This window comes from Lepisma saccharinum, chromosome 29 (genome assembly GCF_977018435.1).
Source record: "Lepisma saccharinum chromosome 29, izLepSacc3.1, whole genome shotgun sequence".
NCBI classification, from domain to species: Eukaryota; Metazoa; Arthropoda; class Insecta; order Zygentoma; family Lepismatidae; genus Lepisma; species Lepisma saccharinum.
In genome coordinates this window covers 27080191-27103962 of record NC_139257.1, presented here as the reverse complement: position 1 = coordinate 27103962, position 23772 = coordinate 27080191, and the positions used below count along the sequence as shown (strand labels likewise).

General features: G+C 38.1%; 1 protein-coding gene across 1 annotated transcript in view; it reads right to left on the bottom strand.

Moving 5' to 3' along the window:
- LOC145981447 (uncharacterized) overlaps nt 1-23772 on the bottom strand; it is a 41978-nt gene that overhangs the window by 7031 nt on the left and 11175 nt on the right. Inside the window, exons 2-6 of the mRNA XM_083114679.1 lie at nt 18222-18382; nt 10340-11089; nt 8270-8442; nt 4712-4902; nt 1363-1501 (exon numbers count right to left, since the gene is read on the bottom strand). Coding sequence (XP_082970805.1) covers nt 1363-1501; nt 4712-4902; nt 8270-8442; nt 10340-11089; nt 18222-18382 — 1414 coding nt within the window. The remainder of the gene's footprint in view (nt 1-1362; nt 1502-4711; nt 4903-8269; nt 8443-10339; nt 11090-18221; nt 18383-23772) is intronic.

Genomic DNA, 23772 nt, shown 5'->3' with positions numbered 1-23772 from the left:
GTCACTGAATATCAGCAAGGCGGTTAAGACAACGGCTGATGTACAGAATACTTTATTTTCCGTAAAAAATATATCTTAATGTTTGTTTTCGCATTTTTAAAATTCTTTTTATGTAAAGGATACAACATTCAACGAAAGAACTAACAATAGTTGCGTATATTACACATATAATACAAATGTAAAATAGTAAATAGTTACGTCGTCGAAATATACACTTTTACATGCAAATCTACTACTTTAATAATAATAAATAATAATAATAATAATAAAAAACTATCGTTTTTCCCAAAATGCATCAAATGCATCAAATTAATAGATTTTGAAGATTTCCTATACGATATTAAGGAAGTAAATTTGTCTCAATCATTAGCGATTAACTGCTACTCGATGCGCCTCCGTTTGTTGATCTGGCAACGCCACGCTCCATTTAACCAATAATGACTTTTAAGGTTGAGACACACTTTTTTTATAGTTGCTTGAATCCTCCCCGCTGCTTTAAATAATCTCAATGGGCAGAGGCCTGTAAAATTGGCATTTTTTGACTAAATTCCCCCTGTTGTAACTTTGTTATCCATGGAATACCAAACTCAAAATTTTTCTTACAGGCACCTCTCAATGAGTAAATACCAAATTTTTATTAGGTCCCCCACCAGAGGTTCAATTTTTTAAAAAAAAGAAAGAAAGAAAGAAAGATGAACATTTTCAAAAAGCTATAACTGAAAGAAGGAACCAGTAACCGAGTTAAAATATTTTGTGCTAAAACTTTGGATGTACATATTTCCTCTAACAAAATGTAGCTCTGATATTCTAAAATTTGATTTTTGTTCAAAATCGATTATCACTTTTTGCTCTATATTTCAGCCAGTTGCATTAAAGATGTTAAAAAGTTTTTTTAAAAAAACAAAATTTGGCTTGAAATGAACTGAAAACAATGTATTTTTACCCTAGCTTTTTTATAATTTTCTTAGTGGAGTTATCATAATTATCGCAATTGTCTGCATAGGTCTAAAATGCCATTACAAATAAATATTCACATTTAATAACCCAGCATGTCATTGTATTTATTAGTTACATCATGCGAGTAACACTTACAATTATGAATGAACAGGTGTGTAAAGAAACATTTATTTATTTATTTATTGATATTCGTTTTAAACGAAGTCAAGTCAGAAAAATAATGCCTGCTTTGAAACATTCTTTCATAGGGATTACAACAACAAAAATACGATTTAAAAATAAATGGTCAAGCAACTACTGCTGGGCCATTTGGTATGGATTGACCCAACAGTGTTTGTTTTATTGGCCATACATGACAAGCAGAAATTATAGAGTGGTTAATATCAACGTAGTAGAGTTACTTACCCTTCGTGCACCCCCGTTAGGTGACTCCCTAGATCCGTGAGAGCTTGAGGCTGTTGAGTAGCCTGTGTCTTGCCTGTAATTTCTTCGCTTGTTGTCCCCCTGCCGGTTGCCTCTGAAGTTATCAGCTCCACCACTGAACCTGCTCGAGAAACAAATTCATAAATATAATTGTATCATTCTATTACAATATTGAGTTAATACTTAACGTGTGACGTGGTTATAAAAATTGTGTTTGGAAGTAACGAGTAAGGCTAGTCTCACGCGGTACTTTTGCTTGGAAATCGAGTGCAAATTTTCATTTTGTTCAGCGTGTTTTTTATGTGGACAGTAAAATAAATGTTATTCCCTTTTCCAATAATTAAAAAAAAAAATGCTCTTCCCGCAAAAGTGTAGGCAGAAAACTCTTAATGCAGGCAACAAACGATTATAAGTAATTCTTGATTGTTGGGCTGTTTTATTAATCTTCATAATGGAGAAGAGTTGTTCACTAAAATTCGAGCAGCAAAATAACTTATTCAACGATCTTGTGTTCTATAAAATATGGGCGAGTGAGAAAGATTATTAGGAGGGAAATTTTTGTGATATTGTTTCTAATTATAATATAATTTAATATAATTCATGTTATGTAATAATATGTACCTCTCTTTTTAATTTAAATTAAAGTTTTATTCTGGCTTAAATCTCCTTAATTAAATTTCACATATGTATTTATTAAAGAGAGGTACATTTGGTGCAAGGAGCATAAATCTTAATCTTAAATCTCAGCTAACTTATCTACAGGGTAGGGTTCTTTGTAGACAACGAAACCAAACAGGATGCCTTCCAATGGAGACGTTTAAACGAATTATTTTATTTAAACACAGGATACATGGAATAAGAATATTCACATGATAAGCTACGATCTTCTGTAATTCTTGTTTACAGTCAAGTTTTATATTTATGTCTTTTATTATTTCTTTTCTTGATTTGTATATTCTTCTATCTGGACTTCCTTCTTAATGGAATGTCTGGATCTGGACTTCCTTCTTACTGGACTCCCTTCTTAATGTTAATTGAATGTCTGGATCTGGACTTCCATCTTACTGGACGATCTGTATCTGGACTTCCTTCTATTTCCGCTTTTCTACGATTTAGGAATTCCTTTATCCCTTAAGCTTTGGGAACTATACTAATCTCCTCCCTTGAGGCTGCGATTGGAACGCGCCAACAATAAATAAGTCCAACCTAATGTGTACTTGGTGCCAAACGACTGACACGCGCAACCCAAAGTGCTGTGGGGCGTCGACTGGAACGCACCGCCACTGGGTAAACAAAATTTCCACTATTGGAAAGGTAAATTAAATCGGACAGGTTCAAGATCTGTTGAGACACAAATTTGTATCGGTGGTTTGACTTCTTTAGTTTTCTGATCAATTTACATATGATCACTAGTTTGATTTATCGAGTACATACATTAATTTATTTATTTTATATTTATTCTTTGTCTTCTTATAATATATTCTCTTGTTTTTCATCTTTCCAATTTACTTTGTTCTTATTTATAACGTTATTCACATATATTATGCTAATTCTTAATCTTGAATGCCTGGTGCTGCCATCTTTATTTCTCTTTGAGAAACTATTTACATTACTTGGTCCTATTGGGTACGTAACACAATATTCCGTTAATTTCTGGGGGTTTAGAGGTTGAGGGTTAGTTTTGGATTTGTTTAGTTTAATATAATTTAATTTACAGGATTTTAATTTTTAATCATGTTGCCCGGCCAAATTCGTGCCAGATGCCGCGGTTAGACGGTGGGGGGGGGGGGGGAGAGGGCATAAATGGAGAGTTGTTGGCTTAATTGTAGTAATAATTAATTTTTGGTTGTATATATTCTATTTATTAGGTGAACTTTTTAATATATATATATTTGTTCTTTATGTTTATTAATTCTATGAAGGTGATACGTTTAGACTAGGATTAGATACCCTATTATTATCACTGTTAATTTAGCTTCAATAGTATGATCTTGAAACTCAAAGAATTTGGCGGTGATATTCCTCTTTCAAAACTGAGTTCATTACTGATCGCATTAAAAATTCAATAACGGTACTATTATCGCATGAGGGAAACACCTACGAATCATATATTTCGGACTTCTTTTCATTGCTAACGTGTTATTTTCGAATGCGGAACATTTCTTAAGGTGAAATAATGAATTTCTAACTAAGATAATGTCTATTTCTTCTATTTACGAGTACTTACTGTTACTTGTTGTTTCGAATCTGTAACACATTATGGCCGTGATAGCGTACTGGTTTAGGGGGCGTTCTGAGAGTGTTTTGTCGATTTATGCAGTGTTGCAACCTGGTTCACCGGAAAATATCTACTTTCGTACCCGGATTTGAAATTATGCTAATACGTCGCAAACCATTGATGTTAGCCTCACAAACCATTGACGTTAGCCCCACAAACCATTCACAGTAGCCCCAAAAAACATTCACGTTAGCCCCAAAAACCATTTTCTGTAAGGTTAGGTTAGGTTAAGTTAGGTTAGGTAAGCATAGTTAAAAAAAAAATACTCGACACGTGGTTCTAGTGAAAACACGGCGAGGCTGAAACACTGGCTACGGGGTTGCATCATCTTAACACACGGAACATTGCACTCTCATGCAGAAAGCAAATGGCGGGAGCAGAAACAGCGTGTCGGACAGAGATTTTTACAGAAATCAACACGCATTCACATTAAAATGGATCAAATCTATATTCAGGAACTTCCACAACGCTAAAGAAAATTATTTCCGTAAGTACTTTCTCCTTAAATTTGAAGGAAATTTGAAGGAATCCGTTTCCCTCATACGATAATGTTACCTCAATAACTTCCATCTGAAGGTCGGGACTTGCACAGCAACATCAAAAGCCTCCTCCAACCAGCAAGATAGTCTTGTACTTCAGGACTAACCTGTCGATCAAATTGCTTAGTTAACACCACACCTTACCTTTAGTTGAATGCAAGAATGTATTCGTGTAAGTAAAATAGGTTAAATTGTTGGTGACGTTCGGATGAGGAGAGGCTTGTTTCATGAGAAAAGAGAAATCGGGATAACCCTACATCTGAGTCCTCTACTACGATCTCTAATTCCCTTTCCCCCCTTTAGATTAGTCACATAATTCCTTTGGTTCGTGAATTTCCAAAGGCAGGAAGTAGTACCGATTACTCTGTAAATATGGTAACCTTATAATAATATTTCAAGTAGCACTTTACTCTAAAGCATTACAACGTTTTTATCTGCAAGTGAAGATGTCAGTTTTTTTCCTGATCGACCCTCGTATATTATATTTTCTACTTTTGAGCCAAGGACAACGCACCTGTTGTTTCGTCGCAGGGCCTTCAGCTCTGCCAGAGTGAGGTCCGAGTCGTCGACGAACAGCGGATCTCCAGAGAAAGTTTCCATGTCTCGATCAAGACTGGGGCTCCTGGAGGCTTCCGACAGCGCCTCTTCTGGGGACAGCTCCGCTACATCGTGGAGGTTACCCGTTGACAACGAAATGCGACGAGCCTATGGAGAAAAAAGAATCTACATTTTAGCCAGGAAAACCAGCTTTTCAAGGTTATTTTCAAGATGGTCTATGGCTCTCTTACCTATCCAGTTACACCACTACTGTTACGGACATTTCAGACCGAAGCGACACGCAACACATGTCGCTTGGGAACCGGCCACACAGGCTGCGTTAGACTGGTGAAATTTCTTGTCGCTTCGGTGTGAAATCTCCCTTAGACATATAAACAAAGGTAAAAGGATGTATCATGAGTAATAGCGCAAACTGACACAGTTGAAAGTACACGATAATAGAAGCCAAAAAGTCTCAGTAAACAAGGGTCTGCAAACGAGCCGTTTTCGAGATAATTCCGAATGTGTGGTTACAAGCCGCCACTGACTTCATTGTTTGTAAACGTCGTCCTAGTTGGTAATATACTAATAATGTGTGCGAATGTGTGGTTAGAAGCCGTCACTGATTGCATTTTGTAAACACCCAGTGCTTTACTCCTTGCGCGTTCCGAGGTTTGCTCTTTGTTTACAAAACAGAACATTTCCGAGAGGTGGCGTTGTAATCAAACAGGATGGATACAATCAGTACAGAGAATTGTACATGATTGTGACCGTGGGTACGAGTGTACAGTAATTGTAACATGTAACAAACTAACGTTTGCTAAAGTAAATAGAATGTTCAATAAAAGCAATGAGATCTCCAATGACTTTTCTTACTGTATAATTAGCATTTTACCAACTAGGAAGACGTTTACATACAATGAAGTCAGTGGCGGGCGGCTTGTAACCACACATTCGCAATTATCTCGAAAACGAATCTAGGACAAATGCGATGAAGCCAAAATCACGGACAATTGAGATGATTTTGACGGTGAAGGTCATTTTAAAATTAATGGCAGGACAATTGCGGCGATCAGGATGACTAACCCTCAGGTGCAACATTATTGACAACCCTTCATTCCTAACCCCTCCTTAAGTCTGAAATCACAGAAAGTAGAATACAGGCGTCCTGCGGAATACAGGTTTTCTGTGCAGGTGTCACAAATATCAGAAATGCCCCACCCACCCCTCGTCTAGCAGCGGAAGTTTGCTAAGGGATGAAGCTTTAAAAAATCTGCAATTGCAGATCCACAATTGCTCTGGTGCACTTCACATGGTAGTAATTTGGGTAGCATACTGAATTATGGAAGTTATTCAAACGGAGAAAGGAAAACCTTCCGCGCTGTACGATGGCCATTCTTATCGTCAAGTTGCTGCAAATAAGAAGAATGACAATGTTACGTGGCTGTGTCTGCAGGGGAAAGCTAAGCATTGTAAGGGAAGGTTAGTGAGTAACAACAACCTAACCTAACCTAAACTAACCTTGCCAGTCTCAAGCCTGGAGAAAGTGTGAGAGGAATCAGTGTTGTATTTCTAACTGTGTTCATCGCAATTGTCCTGCTACCCTCGAAAACGGCTCGTTTGTGGACCAATATTTACTGAGACTTTTTGGCTTGTATTATCGTGTACTTTCAACTGTGTCAGTTTGCGCTATTACTTATGATACACCCTGTATAAGCAGAGAAAGAAAGACGTGTACAGTAAAAGAAAAAAGGGTAAAGAGAAATGGAGATTAACAGAGGAAAAGAGATAGAAAGAGAGAGGGAGAGATAAAGAAATAACCAGAGAAGAAGTGAAGGAAACAGGCAGATAAACAAGGAGAAAGGGAAGGTATGTAAATGTGAGAAGGGATGTAGAAAGAGGAAACCCTTTCTCAAGACACCCAATGGTCAATCTCTCTTCCACGTAGTGTACCCTGGACTGCATTTTGAAGACTAGTGAGGAGGCTCTTGGGTCTTCACTTACACCCAGTCCTCTGTGCGACTTGTGTTGTGTTCCCTGTGTGATTCTCCTTTCAGCAATTTCAACCCATCACAATTCATCCTCATGTTTGCGATTAGCCAAGAGTGACAGAACAGCGAAGTGAAATAAAAAAGAGAGTGAGAATGAAAGATAACCGTGGAAACAGAGAAAAGGAAGGAAGCAAACAGATAAAACAAGAGAGAGAAAGAAGGTAGAAATAGAGATAGAAACAGAAAGAAAATACAGGGAGAGAGAAAAATAGAAAGTAAAATCGAGAAGGAGAAAGAAAGATAACAAGGAGAGGGACAGATGAAGAAAGAAAATAGAATAAAGTGAAAAAGAGAAAGAACTAGAACAAAGAGAGGGACAGATGAAAAAAGAAAATATAATAAAATTGGGAAATAGAAAGTATGACAGCAAAGAGAGGGAGAGAGGGACAGATGAAATAAAATAGAATAAGGTGATAAAGAAAGACAACATAGCGAGGGAGAGAGGAACAGATGAAGATAGAAAAAAGAATAAAGTGAGAAAGAGAAAGAACTAGAACAAAGAGAGGGACAGATGAAGATAGAAAATATAATGAAGTGGGAAAGAGAAAGAAAGAGAATAAAGAGAGGGAGAGAGGGACAGATGAAGAAATAAAATAGAATAAGGTGAGAAAGAAAGACAACAAAGAGTGGGAGAGATGAAAGAAAATAGAATAAAGTGAGAAAGGGAAAGAAAGATAGCAAAGACAGGAACAGATGAAGAAAGAAAATAGAATATAGTGAGAAAGAGAAAGAAATACTACAAAGAGGACAGATGAAGAAGAAAATAAAGTGAAAAGATAAATAAATATAACAAAGAAAGGGACAGATTAAGAAAGAAAATAGAATAAAGTGAGAAAGAGAAAGAAAGATAAAGAGAGGGGCAGATGAAGAAAGAAAATAGAATAAAGTGAGAAAGAGAAAGATAGACAACAAAAAGAAGGATGGATTAAAGAAAAAAGAATAAAGTGAGAAAGAGAAAGAAAGACAACAAAGAGAAGGACAGATGAAGAAGAAAATAGAATAAAGTGATCCAGAAACATAGGAAAATAAACAGAAATGTGAATATTAAGAGAAACAGGGCAAATTAACATCTTGAAAGCCATGACCACCGAACTGGAGCTCATCTCAAAATTGTTGGTACACCCACTGGCGTACGCGGAGGGGGGCTGAAGGGGCTACAGCCCCATCCGAAATTTTGAGAATATCAACGTTTTCAAATAAAAGTAGTAATGAACGCTGAAATAAACCAGTGGTATATGCAAACTCGCCTTAAAATGTCCCTCGATTGCCGGTTTTGAGTGGAAAGGTTTTTTTATATGTGAAAACAAATCTCTTATTGTTTATCTATCCACCTTTACAATTCCAGCCTCTCCCGAAAAAAAAATCCTGCGTACGCCAGTGGATCCACCCTTAATCTCTCACACACCACTAAATTCAAGTTTCTAATATAAAAATAACGGGTATTTTTATAAAAAAAACTGAAAATTGCTTTAATCCTCTGTTACCCGGTTATGGCGATTGTTATAGGGACTGTCGTTGTCGGCTGGTAGGAGGCATCCGGTGCTGTGGACAGGGCTGGAACATGCGGAGCTTTCTTCTGGAAGCATGGAGACTCCAGTCTTGCTTCCAGGCTTCCCCTTCTCCCTCTCGGACTTACGACTGGAGGGGACTGGCGGACCTGAAATGAGATATAAATACACTACAGTAAGTGTTAATAATACACAAGGTAATTAATGATTGAATTATGAGGAAACTGTTCACAATGGAGATGTATTGCTTAACATAGCTAATGATAGCACATACACTAAGTACTGGAGCCCATCTCCGTGGCTGAACACCACGCCGCTAGGGTCCCAGGTTCGTATCCTGACCAATTGTATCTATCATCACTTATTCTAATCATTGCGATTAGCCAACAGTAGTACGTAGAAAAGCGAAGCTAAATAACAAAAATTAAATCAAAACCAAATTTAAAAAATAAGACTTGACTCTTCCCAACAGTGTGAACTATTTCAAAATGTATCACCTTCTGCCTTATTTATACAAGTGAGACTTAATAATAATAGTGTGCTTTAAAAATATTTACTACATATATATATATATCATGATCGATACGCAAAGTCAATCATTATTGTATTGTTGAATAGTTCATTTACATAGTAATAAATATATTGCTTTTATGATAATGCAGCAACTGTTGTCAGTATCTGAGTTTAAAATTCTAACCGAGAAGGTTGTGCCATCTATGTTTTTTTTTTTCAGGATTTCTAAAAAAAACGTAAGACCAGTGCCTCTTACGAACCAGAGGCGTGCCAAGATAATTCAAGAGATGTTATTCAGTTCATTATTTTCTGATAGCGAATGGTCTTCTTTCTTTTTCTTTGCATATCCGAACATTTCGAAATTCTAGAAAGCCTGTTTCCTTGAGGTTACAAAGTTCTTGTCTGTTTACAAGCTATGGACCAAATAGTATGGTAGCCATGAACTTTCGGGTTCAAGAAGGCTAGAGAGTTAGTTAGTTCTTTTTCCTTGAGGTTTACTCTCAAATCAAATTTCCCATCACCTTCCTATGAACTACACAACCAGAATATTCCGTTCGACGGGAAACTGACTTAATTTACAGATTTTAATTAATTAATTAACCCGTGGCTCTACAGTCCTGGAAGGGCCTTGGCCTATCTCCCGGCTGCCAGTCTCCCTTCCACAATCCTACTTAGAGGCTTGGAGATCGTCAACCTCTCAAAACCTACCACACAACGTGAGATTTATCCATCTTGAGTGTGGTTCTATTTGGTCCATAGCTTGTGAACAGACAAATTAGTACACTTCTTCATAAGAATAGTTCAACATAGATGCGCTACCCTTGTAAACTTTTCCAACCTTGAAATTCTATCTAATTTTCAAATACACGATCGTTCCCTTCAGCTTCAAGTTTCAGATTTGATGTTTCTTTTCAGAACTATTATTGGACAGCTCTTCACAGGATTGTTTTAAAATACCTAAGCCAGTGTTTCTTATTATAGATCCCCTTAAACCCTTATCTTGGCACGCTACTGCTGTTAACCTGGAACTGAAATGGTTGAAAACTAAATTTATAACACTACCACCATCGTTTTTTCCAGGGAGGGACAAGTAAGATTTTTTTCTCCATAATAGCATTAACCCCTCCCCCACCGCGAAAAAAACGCATTCAGTATGAAGTTGGCATGTTCCTGAAACTTCCTTACAAGAATTAACATACATTACTATGACTGAAATGAAATTATATGTTGGAAATATGTGATTTTATAACGATATTAAGTTTCTAGAGGAAGCTGTGCCCCCCTTGTTCCTCTCCTCCTTCATGACTACAACCGTGTCGCCATAGATAAGCGTATTATCTGTGATATTTGCTTGTTTGGTTTCTCTAATGGCCTTCACCTGACTAGATGACTTTTTGGCCAGTTTGTTTCATTGCTTAGATTCGTGTATTTTTTATTATTTTTTTAACCCGTTTGTGTATTAGTTTTTTTCTGGACGCTCACACAGCATGGGGTGTTAATAAACATATAACGATTCATTATCTGAGGTGTTACCTTGTTTTGGCGCAGATTTCACAGCACGCCCTCGACAGTTCGGAGGTTTGTCGCCAGGGTACAGGCCAGGTATACGAATCATTGCAATGCCTTCCGTCTTTCCGGAAAGTTCTTTCTTCAACTCCTTCCTCTTCTCCATTTGCACAACATACAGCCTGTAGAACTGCAACATGATGACCAGCGTATTCTTGCAAGTGAAGAACACATTCATGTAGCTTATGATCTGGTAGTAACAGATAAGAAGAAGACGAAACGTGAAGAATGGCGCGTCTTGCAATATAATGTTTATCAAGATCCCCCACACGTCTATGGAACAGCATATTTCCCGAGCATGCTTTATCGTCTTCCTCCTCTTCTTTTTCTTCTTCTTCGATACGATATCTGCCGATATGCGAGATTTTCGAGATTTTGTTGCTGTGAGGACGAATGTGAATTGAAGAAGACTCCAAGACCAGATCGAGAGAGTCAGGAAGCATAAGATTTTATTGTGGGCTATTTTCTCGTCCTTGAAAGAATCAAAGAATTCTATGATGTCAGCTGCTGTGCCTATGTACACAAGAAGTAGCTGCGACAGCTGATCTCGCGTTAATTCGCCTTTAGGAAGCATCCATCGCCCAATTATAAGAATAAGCATGAGAAATTGCTCGATCAAAGTGGCTGAAGTTTCCATACTGATCACCAGAGGGATTGGTATCTGAAAGAAGAACAAAGGTAGGTGTGTCCAGGTTCGTCCGAGGTTTGGATGTAATTCTACAGAGCAGTGACATATAGATCCGGACAAATTTAGAAGACCTCGGACACTGTCTGAGTTAAAATCTTGACGAGGTGTGTGGACCATGTGGGTATCCTCAGGAAATTAACTTTCGAGTGCCATTTCGCACATCTAGATTCAAGAAGCACTCAACTTTTCGCTTCTCATCCAGCGTTCTTTGCTCTACAGACTACCCAGCCAATACAAAAATTTAACAACCCAAATAGACATTTTTGAAAATCAGGCACGTTTTAAAAGGCTATTGTACAAAAATGTGTGAGGCTCTTTATCGGATGTAATTTTTGTTTATGTTGTTATTTTTTGTTGTTCTTTTCCTACTGTTATACATTCCAATGTAAAATGGCTGTATTTGGAATTATTTGTTAAATAAATAAATAATTAAAATTGAAGCGACATGTGGTGGGCACGTGCTTCATCATGCCTCGTCAAGATTGTGAGGAAGATGAGGTCCGAATTCCTTCCAAGTTTGTCCTGAACTACATGTAACATTTTATTTTAGGTAGTCTATACAGAATGCAAAGCAATGACCTAAAGAAAGGTTGCTAAAAAATACCAATTTTTTAAAAATATGACCAATATATCTTATCATTTCCTTATTATTAGCTCCTTAAAAGTCAATAGAAATTTAATGGACAATAGTGCAAAATCTTAAAAATAACTGTAACTCGTTGTGAAAGGAGAGTTATGTCCCTTGGACACCTCCTTGTAAGAAACACTCTCATTATTGCATATCTGGCAAATATATACAATTTAAATCCGATTTACAAATATAGTTTTTTTTATTGTTATTTAAAACACAAATTGCAGAGATTTTCACAATAAATCTGATTTAAAATTAACAATAAACGCTTAGCGGATATTCTCAAATAAGAATGATTGCATCTTGTCTGATATTGCTCTCACCACGAAAGCAAACCAGTCAAGGTCACGCGTTTTCAGAGCTTCCCCTTGCCTCCTCCACACCCCCTGACCCTCCAAGGTTGCCACACTTGTTCTAGGCTGCTCAGTCGACACATTCCGCGTTGTACGTATGAGGTTGATATCGTCTTCGCCAGTGTATTGTGAAAGGATTATTTGTTGCTTATTGGCAACACTGTAGGTGGGTGGCGTGACCTTGACTGGGCTACTTTCATGGCCTTAGCTTTAGTAAAGACTGGTACATGAAGAAGCTCCTCTTTACTTCCACTGAAACAACTGGAGGATACTGCAAGCAAGCAATGTCTCCTAGTTTTAATTCATAGCAGCAAGAGAATAATTTTCACCCAACAAAACTTCAAAAGTAGGGGCTGGAGCTATTGATCTGCATTGTTTCCCGGATATGTTGTTTGCTTGCATGCAGAACAAACATTTACAAACAGAAATATCCAATATAATTAAAATATCAACAAAAAATGTTAAAAGTACTCAAAATAACCTAAAATTTGCCAAAAAAAATTACACACCCCTCGAAAATTACCAAAAGTGAAAAAAACAACCTATATTCCCTTTATTTCACCAATTATTTTATAGTCAATTCAACATTGAAAGTACTATTACAAAGGTCCTCAACAAATGGAGAAGAAGAAAGACAATAAGTGTAGTATGTCTCAACATTTAATCACGGCAGTAATATCCATATTCTCGACATACGAAAATCTGAAGGACTAATCCTTTGTATGTTTTCTTTATTTTACTGTCACATAGGTAAGGTTATGTTAGGAGTGTTTACTGGTGATAACTAGTCATGTTCCAATGTGAAGACATAATACACCTATACACAATATCCTATGCACAAGAACCTCATTGAATTGATTTCGAAAAATTTGTTATTGAACCATTTATTCTTGGAATTGATTAACGGATTCCACATCTTGAACTTTGTTTTTCGAGAAAACAATTTTTTTCCTTTAATTATTTTGCGTAGTATTGAGTAAATCATTTTCCTCTAACAACAACTTTTTGTAATGAAATGAATGGTGCCGATTTACAGGATGGGGTCCAATAACTTGTTCGATCCTCATTGGCGACATCTATTCTGTTATGTTTAATCCGTATTCGTGTTGTATCAAGTCGATCGTATTGCTTATGCTTTAAAATGTAAAGTACGTGAACCCAATATGGCCTATTTGCTGTTCCCAAGTAGTTACATGGTTAATTCAACAAATGGCATTAGTTTGTCATTTAGACTGTCCGAATGACGTGATTGAACATGTTGGGTGTAGCTAAAGTACTGTAACTTGAAGAGTCCGTGTCACTTGCGCCGAGGGTTCTTATCGGTTCATTTCCGCCGCGACATATGTCAAGACCTTCCTTAGTGGGTTTTCCCACAATCCGGAGTGTCATTACCGCCGCGCGCACGTGTGTTTATGACGTTGCCCAGCTGTGGCTGTTTATCTTCAATTAAAAAGGAAGGTGATTGGTAAATGAATGTAAGATGAAAGTATATATGAGGAATCTACATTGGGAAATTAGTATTAATGTAAAACTGAGACTTGAGAGAGACGACAAGATGGCTGAGAATAAGGAAATGATAGAGACAACGCACGGGAAAGCCGTCCCTTATTTACATTTCTGGATGCAATTTCCACTTTAAACAAACAATTTGGTGAATTGACCCCTGAATCAGAAGTAGAAGAGGGATTCCTACTCATCATGGACAGTTCTCCACTCGATCAAAATGTCCAGTGTTTAATGACTACTTAGTGAAACAGTGGTTGGAGAACGAACATGCTTCAATATCTGTGTGGAACTGTTGCAACCAAAGACACAAGACAAATAATGCCGTTGAGTCATGACATTCAAAGCTTAACGAAGTCATCGGGAAAAGGTAACCCAATGTTTTCGTGCTGTTTGAAGCCTTAAATGCGGAAACAAAGAGAAACTCGTCTGCAATTGAGATGGCAGAATTGGGTCTATTGGCTGGGAAGAGAAGAAAATATCAATACATCAAGAGGACAAACGTGTTTAGTCTGTTCTTTCGAAGTACAGAAGCTCGGGCGATCTTCGAGGATTTTATGTAGTGTATAAATGATTAATAGGCTGATGATGATTTATGTATATTGGGTTGTGGAATAAAGTTGATACAAGTGTTCCTGTGTAACGTCTTTTGAAATAAGTAAAGTCATATTTGGCTCTCTGGATAGGTTTAACATTTAAGTGTAAACACAGCTGTGCAACGTCATATTTTAAGTCCAATTTATGCACTATGCACCATGTGCCCATAAACACACGTGCGCGCGGCGGTGATGACAATCTGGATTGTGGGAAAACCAGCCTAGGAAGATCTTGACATATGTCACGGCGGAAATGAACCGATAATAACCCTCGGCGCAAACGACACGACACCTAACTTGAAGACAAATAAGCAAAATAGCTGAACCTCGTGATTGTGTTCTACGTAATCTAATATTGCATATGGAAGTAATTACTTACTACATCTTCCAAGTAATAGGTGTTTATATCTCTAGTACAGATTATGATATATTCAACAATGTACTTAGTTTAGACTTTAATCTAAAGTTCTGTTTTAACGAAGGAAAGAAGAATACTATGTAAGGTGTACTCAATATGGCCTACATCGGAATATATCATGAAGGACATTTGCTATTGTGACATTTGTTGCTCTTATGTTCACGTAGTGTGTGTGGAATTCACTAAAAATGATAAAGGACCTTTTATTTGCCCAGACTGTGATATATAATCCATAGTCTTCTGGTAACAAATTGTGACATGCCACTCCCTTGTTTGTTAGTTTGTAAACAATGTTATTTCTTTGTGGAAATCTCATATGTCATTATGTAAATAAAATGTAAGTGTATCGATATACTTATCTACCTATAAAAACAACATTGTGGTACTTTCTTTACAATTTCTGTTGCATATTTTGATGTGAAAGAACAAAATATATCACCTGATCGTAACGTTTTAATAAAATCTTCTCTGCGCCCCTATTTGGAATTGGCTCAAATTTTCAGTAAACGCCCAGAAATGTTCCCTCTTTTGAATCTTGCCACTAGTTTTATCTTTTTGACTTTGTACACCACTAGAAACAATCGCAAACCTTAGGTAGGCCATATTTGGTCCAGGTACCTTACGTAATAGCAGCCAGGGAGAAATGGTATGAAGAAGACACGAGACTGGACGGTGAGACGACTCGTCTTGAGTTCTAAATGTCTGTCTTGATTTATAAATAACCGTCTAATTCACGTCTCGGTCTCGGAGCTGGAGTATCGTTCTCGTCTACAGTCTCGAAATATTGGCGATTGGGTGTACGAGGCTTAGTCCCCATATGCCCTACCTTATCGCCATCGAGCAGAAGCAGAAGGCAGAAGCCAATCACACCTAACAATGATTTCCACCAATTTACTACTCCTATTAGGGATGTGACATGTGATTTCATCATTTACAATTTTTCTACATTTAGTGTTATCGATAAGATGTGCAAGTATCACTGAGTGTTAGTGATTCCTGCCACAACAGTTTTAAGCAGTCCGATTGGCTGACGTGACGTCATTACTGAGGCTAGGTTAAGTTAGGTTGGGTTAGAAAGAAGAAGAAGAAGAAAGAGTGTTGTGGTTCTCATTCCAACCGAGTTTTACATCGTCTGTTCAGTAAATGTTGCCTCTGCAAAGCGAAAGTTGGAATATGGCTGCCAAGCACAGGTACACAACGAGTTGAAGCGTGCATCTGTCGCGCCTTTCACCTATTCCCTCCAATTTCACGTATGCTGCCAATTCGGACAACGGAGGTTGGCTGATTCCCCGGATGGAACAGTGATCTAGGCGACATCTGCTGCCGATTCGGACTCGGCCTAAAGCCCCGTTTCCATTACCACAAATTTGCCGCGCGGCATGTGCCAAGCATTTGTTGAAATGGAAACTGTCTGCAACATGCCGCGGCGCAAGTCCCGGGGACAAAATTGCCCCAAACGATTTTGACGCACAACATGTGCCCTGGACCATGGAAACAGCCTGCAGCAAGTTCCAGGAGCACGGGCATGCGTGCTAGAGTAGAAACAGACATGGTCGGCGCCAGGGGGTGCGAGGGGGTGTTTGCGCACCCCTTAATTTTCTTCCGCACCCCCTACGTTCAACTGAAAACACTAACCCTTAGAGTGTCATATTATGTCATGTCGTCATATTGACCGCCGAATGTTAGATGCTGAAGTAAGACCGTTATTATTGTACGCAACAGACAAGCACTGACAGAGATGCCGCCGATATACATACTTTTCTGTACGGACGGCAACCTCAATGAAGTTCAGCGGCCGTTTTTTTCCTCTCGTCAACATTGTTGTTATGAAATTTTCTTCTTTTGTTTCTTCAAGTTGTCTGTTTGTGGTTTTTGATAATTGCCTATAACTTAATGTGAGTTATGTTTTCTTTTCTTGTTATTCCAATGTTGATAAACGGTTTATTTTCCGCCTACTTGTTCTTCCTCACACTGGAGAAAAAATTTCAGCTACTTTCAATTTCATTTGTCAATAATTTATGTTAATCAATCAGTGATGGCGATTAGGGTAGCAGTTACGCCCCCCCCCCGCCGCTTTTTGCCCCTGCACTATGCTAAATCTTATCAACGAAGGGAAAGTAAACTGTCCTTGCCCCCCCCCCCCAGTTTTGAAAGACTGCATGCGTGTCTAATGTTTTTCTTGTTTTCAATGTCGCACCCCCTAAATTTCTTTCCGCACCGCCTCAGCACCCATAGATGATTAATCCTGGCGCTGCCGCTGAAAACAGACGACGCGAGTGCAGGACTGTCCTGTTTTCCGTAAATCTCTGGTACGACAGGATTTAATAACAATTCAAAATCACTTGCAGTCATTCCTACAAAGTTTTCGTATCCACTTTGAAAACGTAAGTCTCTCATCAACGAGTTATACGCTCCTTGCGAATTTCTTCTCGCTAGAAAACATCTAATCCACCATCTAGGTCGTTTCCGCCTCTTTTTTAGAAGTTCATGGTACGCGCCTGCCATAACCACAAAACCCGCCAAAGCTGTATTGTCCGTCTTTACACAAGTTAAATCACCACCAAATTATTACAATACAAGAGAAGAAACACTGATCTACTCTAAAGCACTGCACAACCCTACACTGCGGTCCTGCACTCCAGTGTTGTTGTTGGTGTATTTTGCAGAAGTAGTTTTGCATTGGAAACAGTGCACTAAATGACGCGCAACATGTTGCGCGTCATAAGCAGTGATGTGCGTCTACGCCTAAACAACGATAGTAAGATGAAAGTATATATGAGGAATCTACATTGGGAAATTAGTATTAATGTAAAACTGAGACTTGAGAGAGACGACAAGATGGCTGAGAATAAGGAAATGATAGAGACAACGCACGTAGACTATTTTATACAAGTAGATTATGTAATCTATGTAAAGAACATGGCGAAAGGTGATAACTTAGCATAGGGCGCCGTGGAATTAAAAGAAAATTATACTGCGTATCAGTTGCTGATGTGTGAAGAGAACTTTTCATACTCTTTCTTTCAAATTCGAACAATTTCTCACCTAGGAAGAAACCTAATATAGGGAATATCCTAGTGTTTTATGGGGAAAAGACCACTCTTGGCTCACGACTGCCATCTGTTGTCTTTTTTGCATACAATTTATCTTCTTCCATAGTTGATGATGGAAGAGAAGAGAAATTTTGTTGTAAATAGGATTGTTTTCATTTCGTTAGGAACCAATATAGTTGAAAATGTCACTTTCCTTTCATGAAAGCCTTGAAAATTAATTTTAATGCAATTTATATCGTCTACATAGTCTATGTAAACTACAACCCAATGTAATGTACGCGTAGATTACGTGTAGATAACGCATGTAGACGTAAACTTATAGTCTACGGCACATCACTTTTCATAAGTCTGGAACTTGTCAGAATGGAAACGTAGCTTTAGCAAGGTTTCGCACCTCGCAAGGGTGAGAATTTTATCTTGAACCACCCCTAATGGTCTCCGTGCGTGTGTGCGTGTTTTTCTCTTGTCCCCCAAACCCCCAAGTCATATAAGGCAGGTGCCACTGCACTGAATCACTACATCAATGCTGATGGAATAATACAAATAAAATATTTACATAAATTTCTTAAACAAGAAAGAATCGTTCAAAATTCCAAGAAGCTAATACTTGCCACATCGCCTAGTGGTGTTATGTGCATGTCAACACTCGAGTTGGTAAAATTCATCAATGTGTGCTTCTGTGCCACTCTCATGTCTAGCTTTTCTAGTTCTATCAGCCATATTGCGGGAACCACGCTTCCCAGGTAGAAGAAGACACTCGGGCAAAACCTGGAAGAGAGGAAAAATATTAAATGAGTAATCAAAAGTGACCCACCGGGACATAGGGCAACGACTCCATGCCCCCTCTGATGATAGCGCCACGAAGATGCATGGACTAATCACTAGGGATGGACGATATCGGAAATTTGATATCGCGATATATCGTCAAGAAAATATCGTCACAGACGATACGATACGATATTTTTTCCGTGGGTGGGGTTCTTTTGTTTATCGTACAACAATCACTACGAGAAGGCAATCTGAAAACACGCTAGCCTGTGTTCTTTTTTAAAACATTGAAATGTTCTTGCTCTTTACTCTTGGCTACATATTTTTGAAATGCAAAAATCAAATCATTCCGGGTCCAACGAAATCCACAATCTGCTCTGGAAAGCCCCTTAGAGGACAGGCCAGAGAAATTGTTTACAATGTGGCAACATATTTGCGAAATCAGAAGGAGTTACATAAACTTAAGTATAATGTTGTCGAGTCCACAAGCGCCGCCACGGGAGTATCCAAATGGATGGTTTCTCAAATTTTAAAAGAATGAAAAAGAGTCGTTGGCGAAAGGTGAGCTGAATTTCTGTACTCCGACAGGTAGAAAACAGCCCAGGAAAAAGCTAATATGAATTTCGTTGAAAATCATCAGACCATTCCGCTCCCTCCAAGTTGCAACACTGCGAACCAACGTCGCCGCGGAGAATGGCGTGGGGAAATGTGGTATGAGGTGCGCCACAGCTATCTGCAACGTCTTGTTTTTAAACTTGTCAAGTTATCGCCTGCACGATTTTTTTTTCAATATCGCGATATATCGTCTGAACGATAGATCGCGCAACACCTCTAAACACTCTTGTCAGAATAAAAATCTGTTATAACCATCTTCGTTAATATAGTCTTGACAAAGAATGAAATTACGCAGACATAAATATTAGGTGTTTATTTTTCTTCACAGATGGCAGCACAGAACCACTATTTTTTGTTGCTTTCAAAATAAAAGAAAACTAGAATATTTATAAGTGATTTAAAGATTTTTATACACTATAATTGAACCTTATAAATCTGAGAAAATAACATAGTATAGTTGATTGGATGGTGATAATAATTTACAGTTGAAAATTAACTATTAAGCAAGTGTTAATATCTTTGGTTCTAATACAAAAGAAAGTAATTTTTATTTGCATATTCGATCTTAGCAGTTATTCCGCATTGCTTCAACCTCTAAAAACCACAAAATCACCGCTAAGTCAAGTATAAACATCTCTTCCCTCTATACAAGGTATTCTAACCTGGAAAATATACCTGCCGGAAGGATAGAATCTAGGGCGCCACCGTCGCCGGAAGTACGACATCAAACCTGCTCTTCGAACCGGAAGTGATGTGGGCCATCATTTGGAGGGGTGAATTAGCGGCCATTAGAGGGTGGGAATGGCGTCCCGAGCCACGTCATTCTTACCAGCTTGGTCCTACAAAGACTTTCCACCGCTCTTCATGGATAATCGATAATGTCATCTTGAGCTTCTTTATTCTCTTTTCCATTATTAGTAGAATGAGATGTAGGTCATAGAGACGGATGATTATTACAGCGAATGGAAGGAAGGGACATCTCGATAACTAACATTTCTCATATTTGGGTGACACAGAAGAGGATTCGTCACCAATGTTACTATAGCCAAGGTTATATTGAGGAAACTAGACGTCTGAAACAAGGATGGTACAGAGGCCAGACGAGGCTTGACTTGACTCAGTCTCGTCTCGATATAATAGGCTCAGAAATGTATTTAAAATACTTATTAAAATAAGTTAACAAGTTCGGTTTTGCACATGACACAATAGTCAGATTCACTAAAATAGAAAAATGTACATAAATATATGTGATAAAAGATCAAAATATGATGCACTTAAATAAACATTACGTTTTAAAATAACATACCTTAACATGGTAGTCTACCGGGTGGCCCATAAGTAGTAGACAACACTTTGAATCACCATTACTTCTAGCGGAAGTGCATTTTCTGACAGGTTTAACTTGTAGCATGTAGCAGAAGTGTCATATTGCAATGTTCTAAAGATGATCCTGATCGCCGCCTGCAGTTTGCTGAAAAGTGGCTCACCAAGTTGGAACAGTGTGTGGTGTGGACTGATGAAGCCAAATGTCACCTGTCCCGTAGTGTAAACAAACATAATTGTGTTTACGGGCGTGATTCGAACCGAAATGTGGTAGTCGAGTACGATGATAAAAGACCCGGCGTCATGGTCTGGGGAGGTGTTAAGTACCAAGGTGTCATTGGCCCTTTCTTCCTTGAAGATGGCGTCAATGGTGAGAATTACCTGAAGCTCATTAGGGACACTGTTTACCCTTTACTCCAACAGAGACACCACTTTGATCAGTTGTGGTGGCAGCAGGATGGAGCTCCCCCTCATTATGCTACAATTGTACGGAATTGGTTGGACCAGGCATTCCCCGGACGTTGCAGGTCAATTGAATGCCCGCTCTCCTAGCCTCACCCCACCAGACTTTTTCCTGTGGGGGTATTTAAAGGATAAAATGTATTCCCGCAACATCAACACCCTACAGGACCTGAAGGATGTGATTACTGAGGAATTTACTGCTGTTCCTCGTGAACTGTGTGCAAAAGCGTGTGAAAATATGTCTTTGCGATTACAGGCCTGTATTGACGCTGATGGCATGCAAGTTGATCACACAATGGAAACCGATATTAAACAGTGTTTTGTTACAAAATAAGCCATCTGTTTTCATTTCATGACGACTGTGCTAGAAGTTACGGCGCTTCAAAGTATGGTCTACTACTTATGGGTCACCCTGTATATAGGAAATTGATTTTTGAATAACTCACTGAACACATTTATAACTGAAACAAATATGTCGTGATATATTGTACTATATGAAAATTATAGACCTAATACGAATCAACGTTTAATCTCACATGAAAATATAATTTTTCAGAAGTTCAAACTAAAAACTATATTTTAACGTACGATATTGAAAGTTAGGTCTTCTTTTTCTAGTTACCAGCTCTGAATTTTGTATTTTTTTCCTGCATTATTGAGTTTGAGTTTTAAGTCTGATTTATGCATAGATAGGCTAATTGGGATTGGGCCTACAGTTTAAAATGGGACCCGGTATCGAACCCGGAATCCCTTGATAACAAGGCGACGACGTATTCCAGAAGAGAATGGATTTTCTTGTGAATATATGAATTTACTGTTTGGACTAGTATTCAGCACCCGCTTTCCTAAAAGGTTAATTCGGACACACGGCTTGAGGCGAAATCTCACAGCATCCACACTCCCGTCCGTCCATGAGCCTAGAAAGAAGTGAAGAATGCTTGTTTTCACTCAACCTGCCGCAGAACTCACGTGATGGATGGGTTAAGGAAATGCCGAAGATTGACCTCCTGAAATTTTGGTCATCGAAGTCAATCAATAAGCTTGCCTCGTGGGAGAAGGGTGGGGTGGGAGATCTAACTCCAGTGTTCAGGATTAAAGAACTGTTCATCCACATATCCACACAGTTTCCTTCATATTATAACAACCGTCCTTTTGCTGGACTTTGTGAAACCTTCTCTTCCAATGTATCTTTCGTCGGCCCCGTGGCGGAGTGGTTATCACTATAGCTAGGATTTCGATGTAATTACATATTCTATTCCTTTCTAGATACATACCTTGAACACGAAAATGTCAACGAATTATGTAACTTTGTTACATATTTTACATATTTGCTAATTTACTTTACATATAACAACATATTTCGGAATTGTTTTCCTATCTTGATCCTTTTTGCTATATTTTCGATCTCTGAAACACGATGAAGAAAATTTGTACCTCATGTGATGTCATACTTTTGTAATCAAGAAGACGTACGGTCACCTATTATTGACTGCCAAGTCGAAAGACAAGCTGAAGACCAAAAAATACGGGAACTGTTATTTATCGAAAACTGCTGGAGTTTCTCCCCCCCTTCCCCTTTCTGGTTACATATTTTCGTTTCGCTTTTATGTTCAGGCAAAGCACGTAGATACTTGGCACTGGTGGACGAGAAAGCTACTTTCCTGTACGTAGCGAGTTACACAATATGTTCCCTTGTACAAAAAGTACAAAAGTAACTATGTATTTTCATTCGATTGTTCTTTCTGTAGACGCTTTTTTTTACAATTTGTTTCGAATGTTACAAAAGCTCTCTTACATATTTACATATTCTACAATAATTTGCGATGTGTGACAAAATTGGTTTCTTAAATATGTCCACATTGCTGTGCTTTTTTGAGTTTATAAATTTGATACAAATTTTAATTTGAATAACTTATGTCTTTAAAATTATGTTGAATATGTTAAAATAAAATAAATATCTTGCGGAATTCTTGAAATTGCTTGGATAATCGATTAAGCTACATATTCTTTTGATAATACATATTTAGGTACATATTTTATCAATTATTGTTACATATTTGTGTACATATTTTGTACTTTGATATTACGTACATAAAAATCCGTGCTCTGGTTATCACGTCGCGCTACGACGCCAGGGGTCCCGGGTTAAAAATCTTTGCAAATTAGCCAAAAGTGGCGCAAAACGCGAAGTAAAATAAAGCAAATCAATCAATCAATCATTGTCTAGTGTTACTGGATACCTCTCTAGCACTACATTTGGAGAGAATAGGTGTAAGTAGCACAAACACTACATAATTAAAAATATCCAATTAATTAACATGTCATGCTAGGCAAAAGTTGCAGTAGACGCGATGTAAAATTAAGAATATTAGTTTTTAAGAAATACATGTAGGAATTTCGATTTCGAGATAATAAGTCAACCCCTCAATGCTCTCGACCACAAGCGCGTCATTTATGATATATTTTCACTCCGTGTAAACAATGACAAAAGAATCAACACAGCCTTATTTCAGATACAACGCATGCATATCTCGATTCTTGCAATCCAGAATTGATGTTGCGAAAGTGTCTTCACAGAGGCTGACTTAGGTTTCGGCAAATTTTTGGATCATTTATCTGCCAACCTCCTGCTGGTTAGAGTTAACGGGTGTTGAACATGAGAGTTTCAAGATAATGAAATTACTTTCAGATTGGCAGAAATCGGGATCGGAAGGGAGAGACATGCATGGCGTTTTCTGAATATTAGTGAGAATAGAATGGCCAATGCTGCCCTGTTACAGAAAGGTTCAATATCGTAGGTCTTGGTTTTGCTACGTTATCAAGAAAAATTCTGTGGATTGATTTATTTATATGCAATATTTATACACCAATTTTCGCCTTGTTCGAAATCGATTTCAACTAGGGCTGAGCCGATGCCGATGTATCGGTATCGGCGATATCACTGGTATCGATATCGGAAAGTATTGGTTGGAATTAATTTACCTATACCA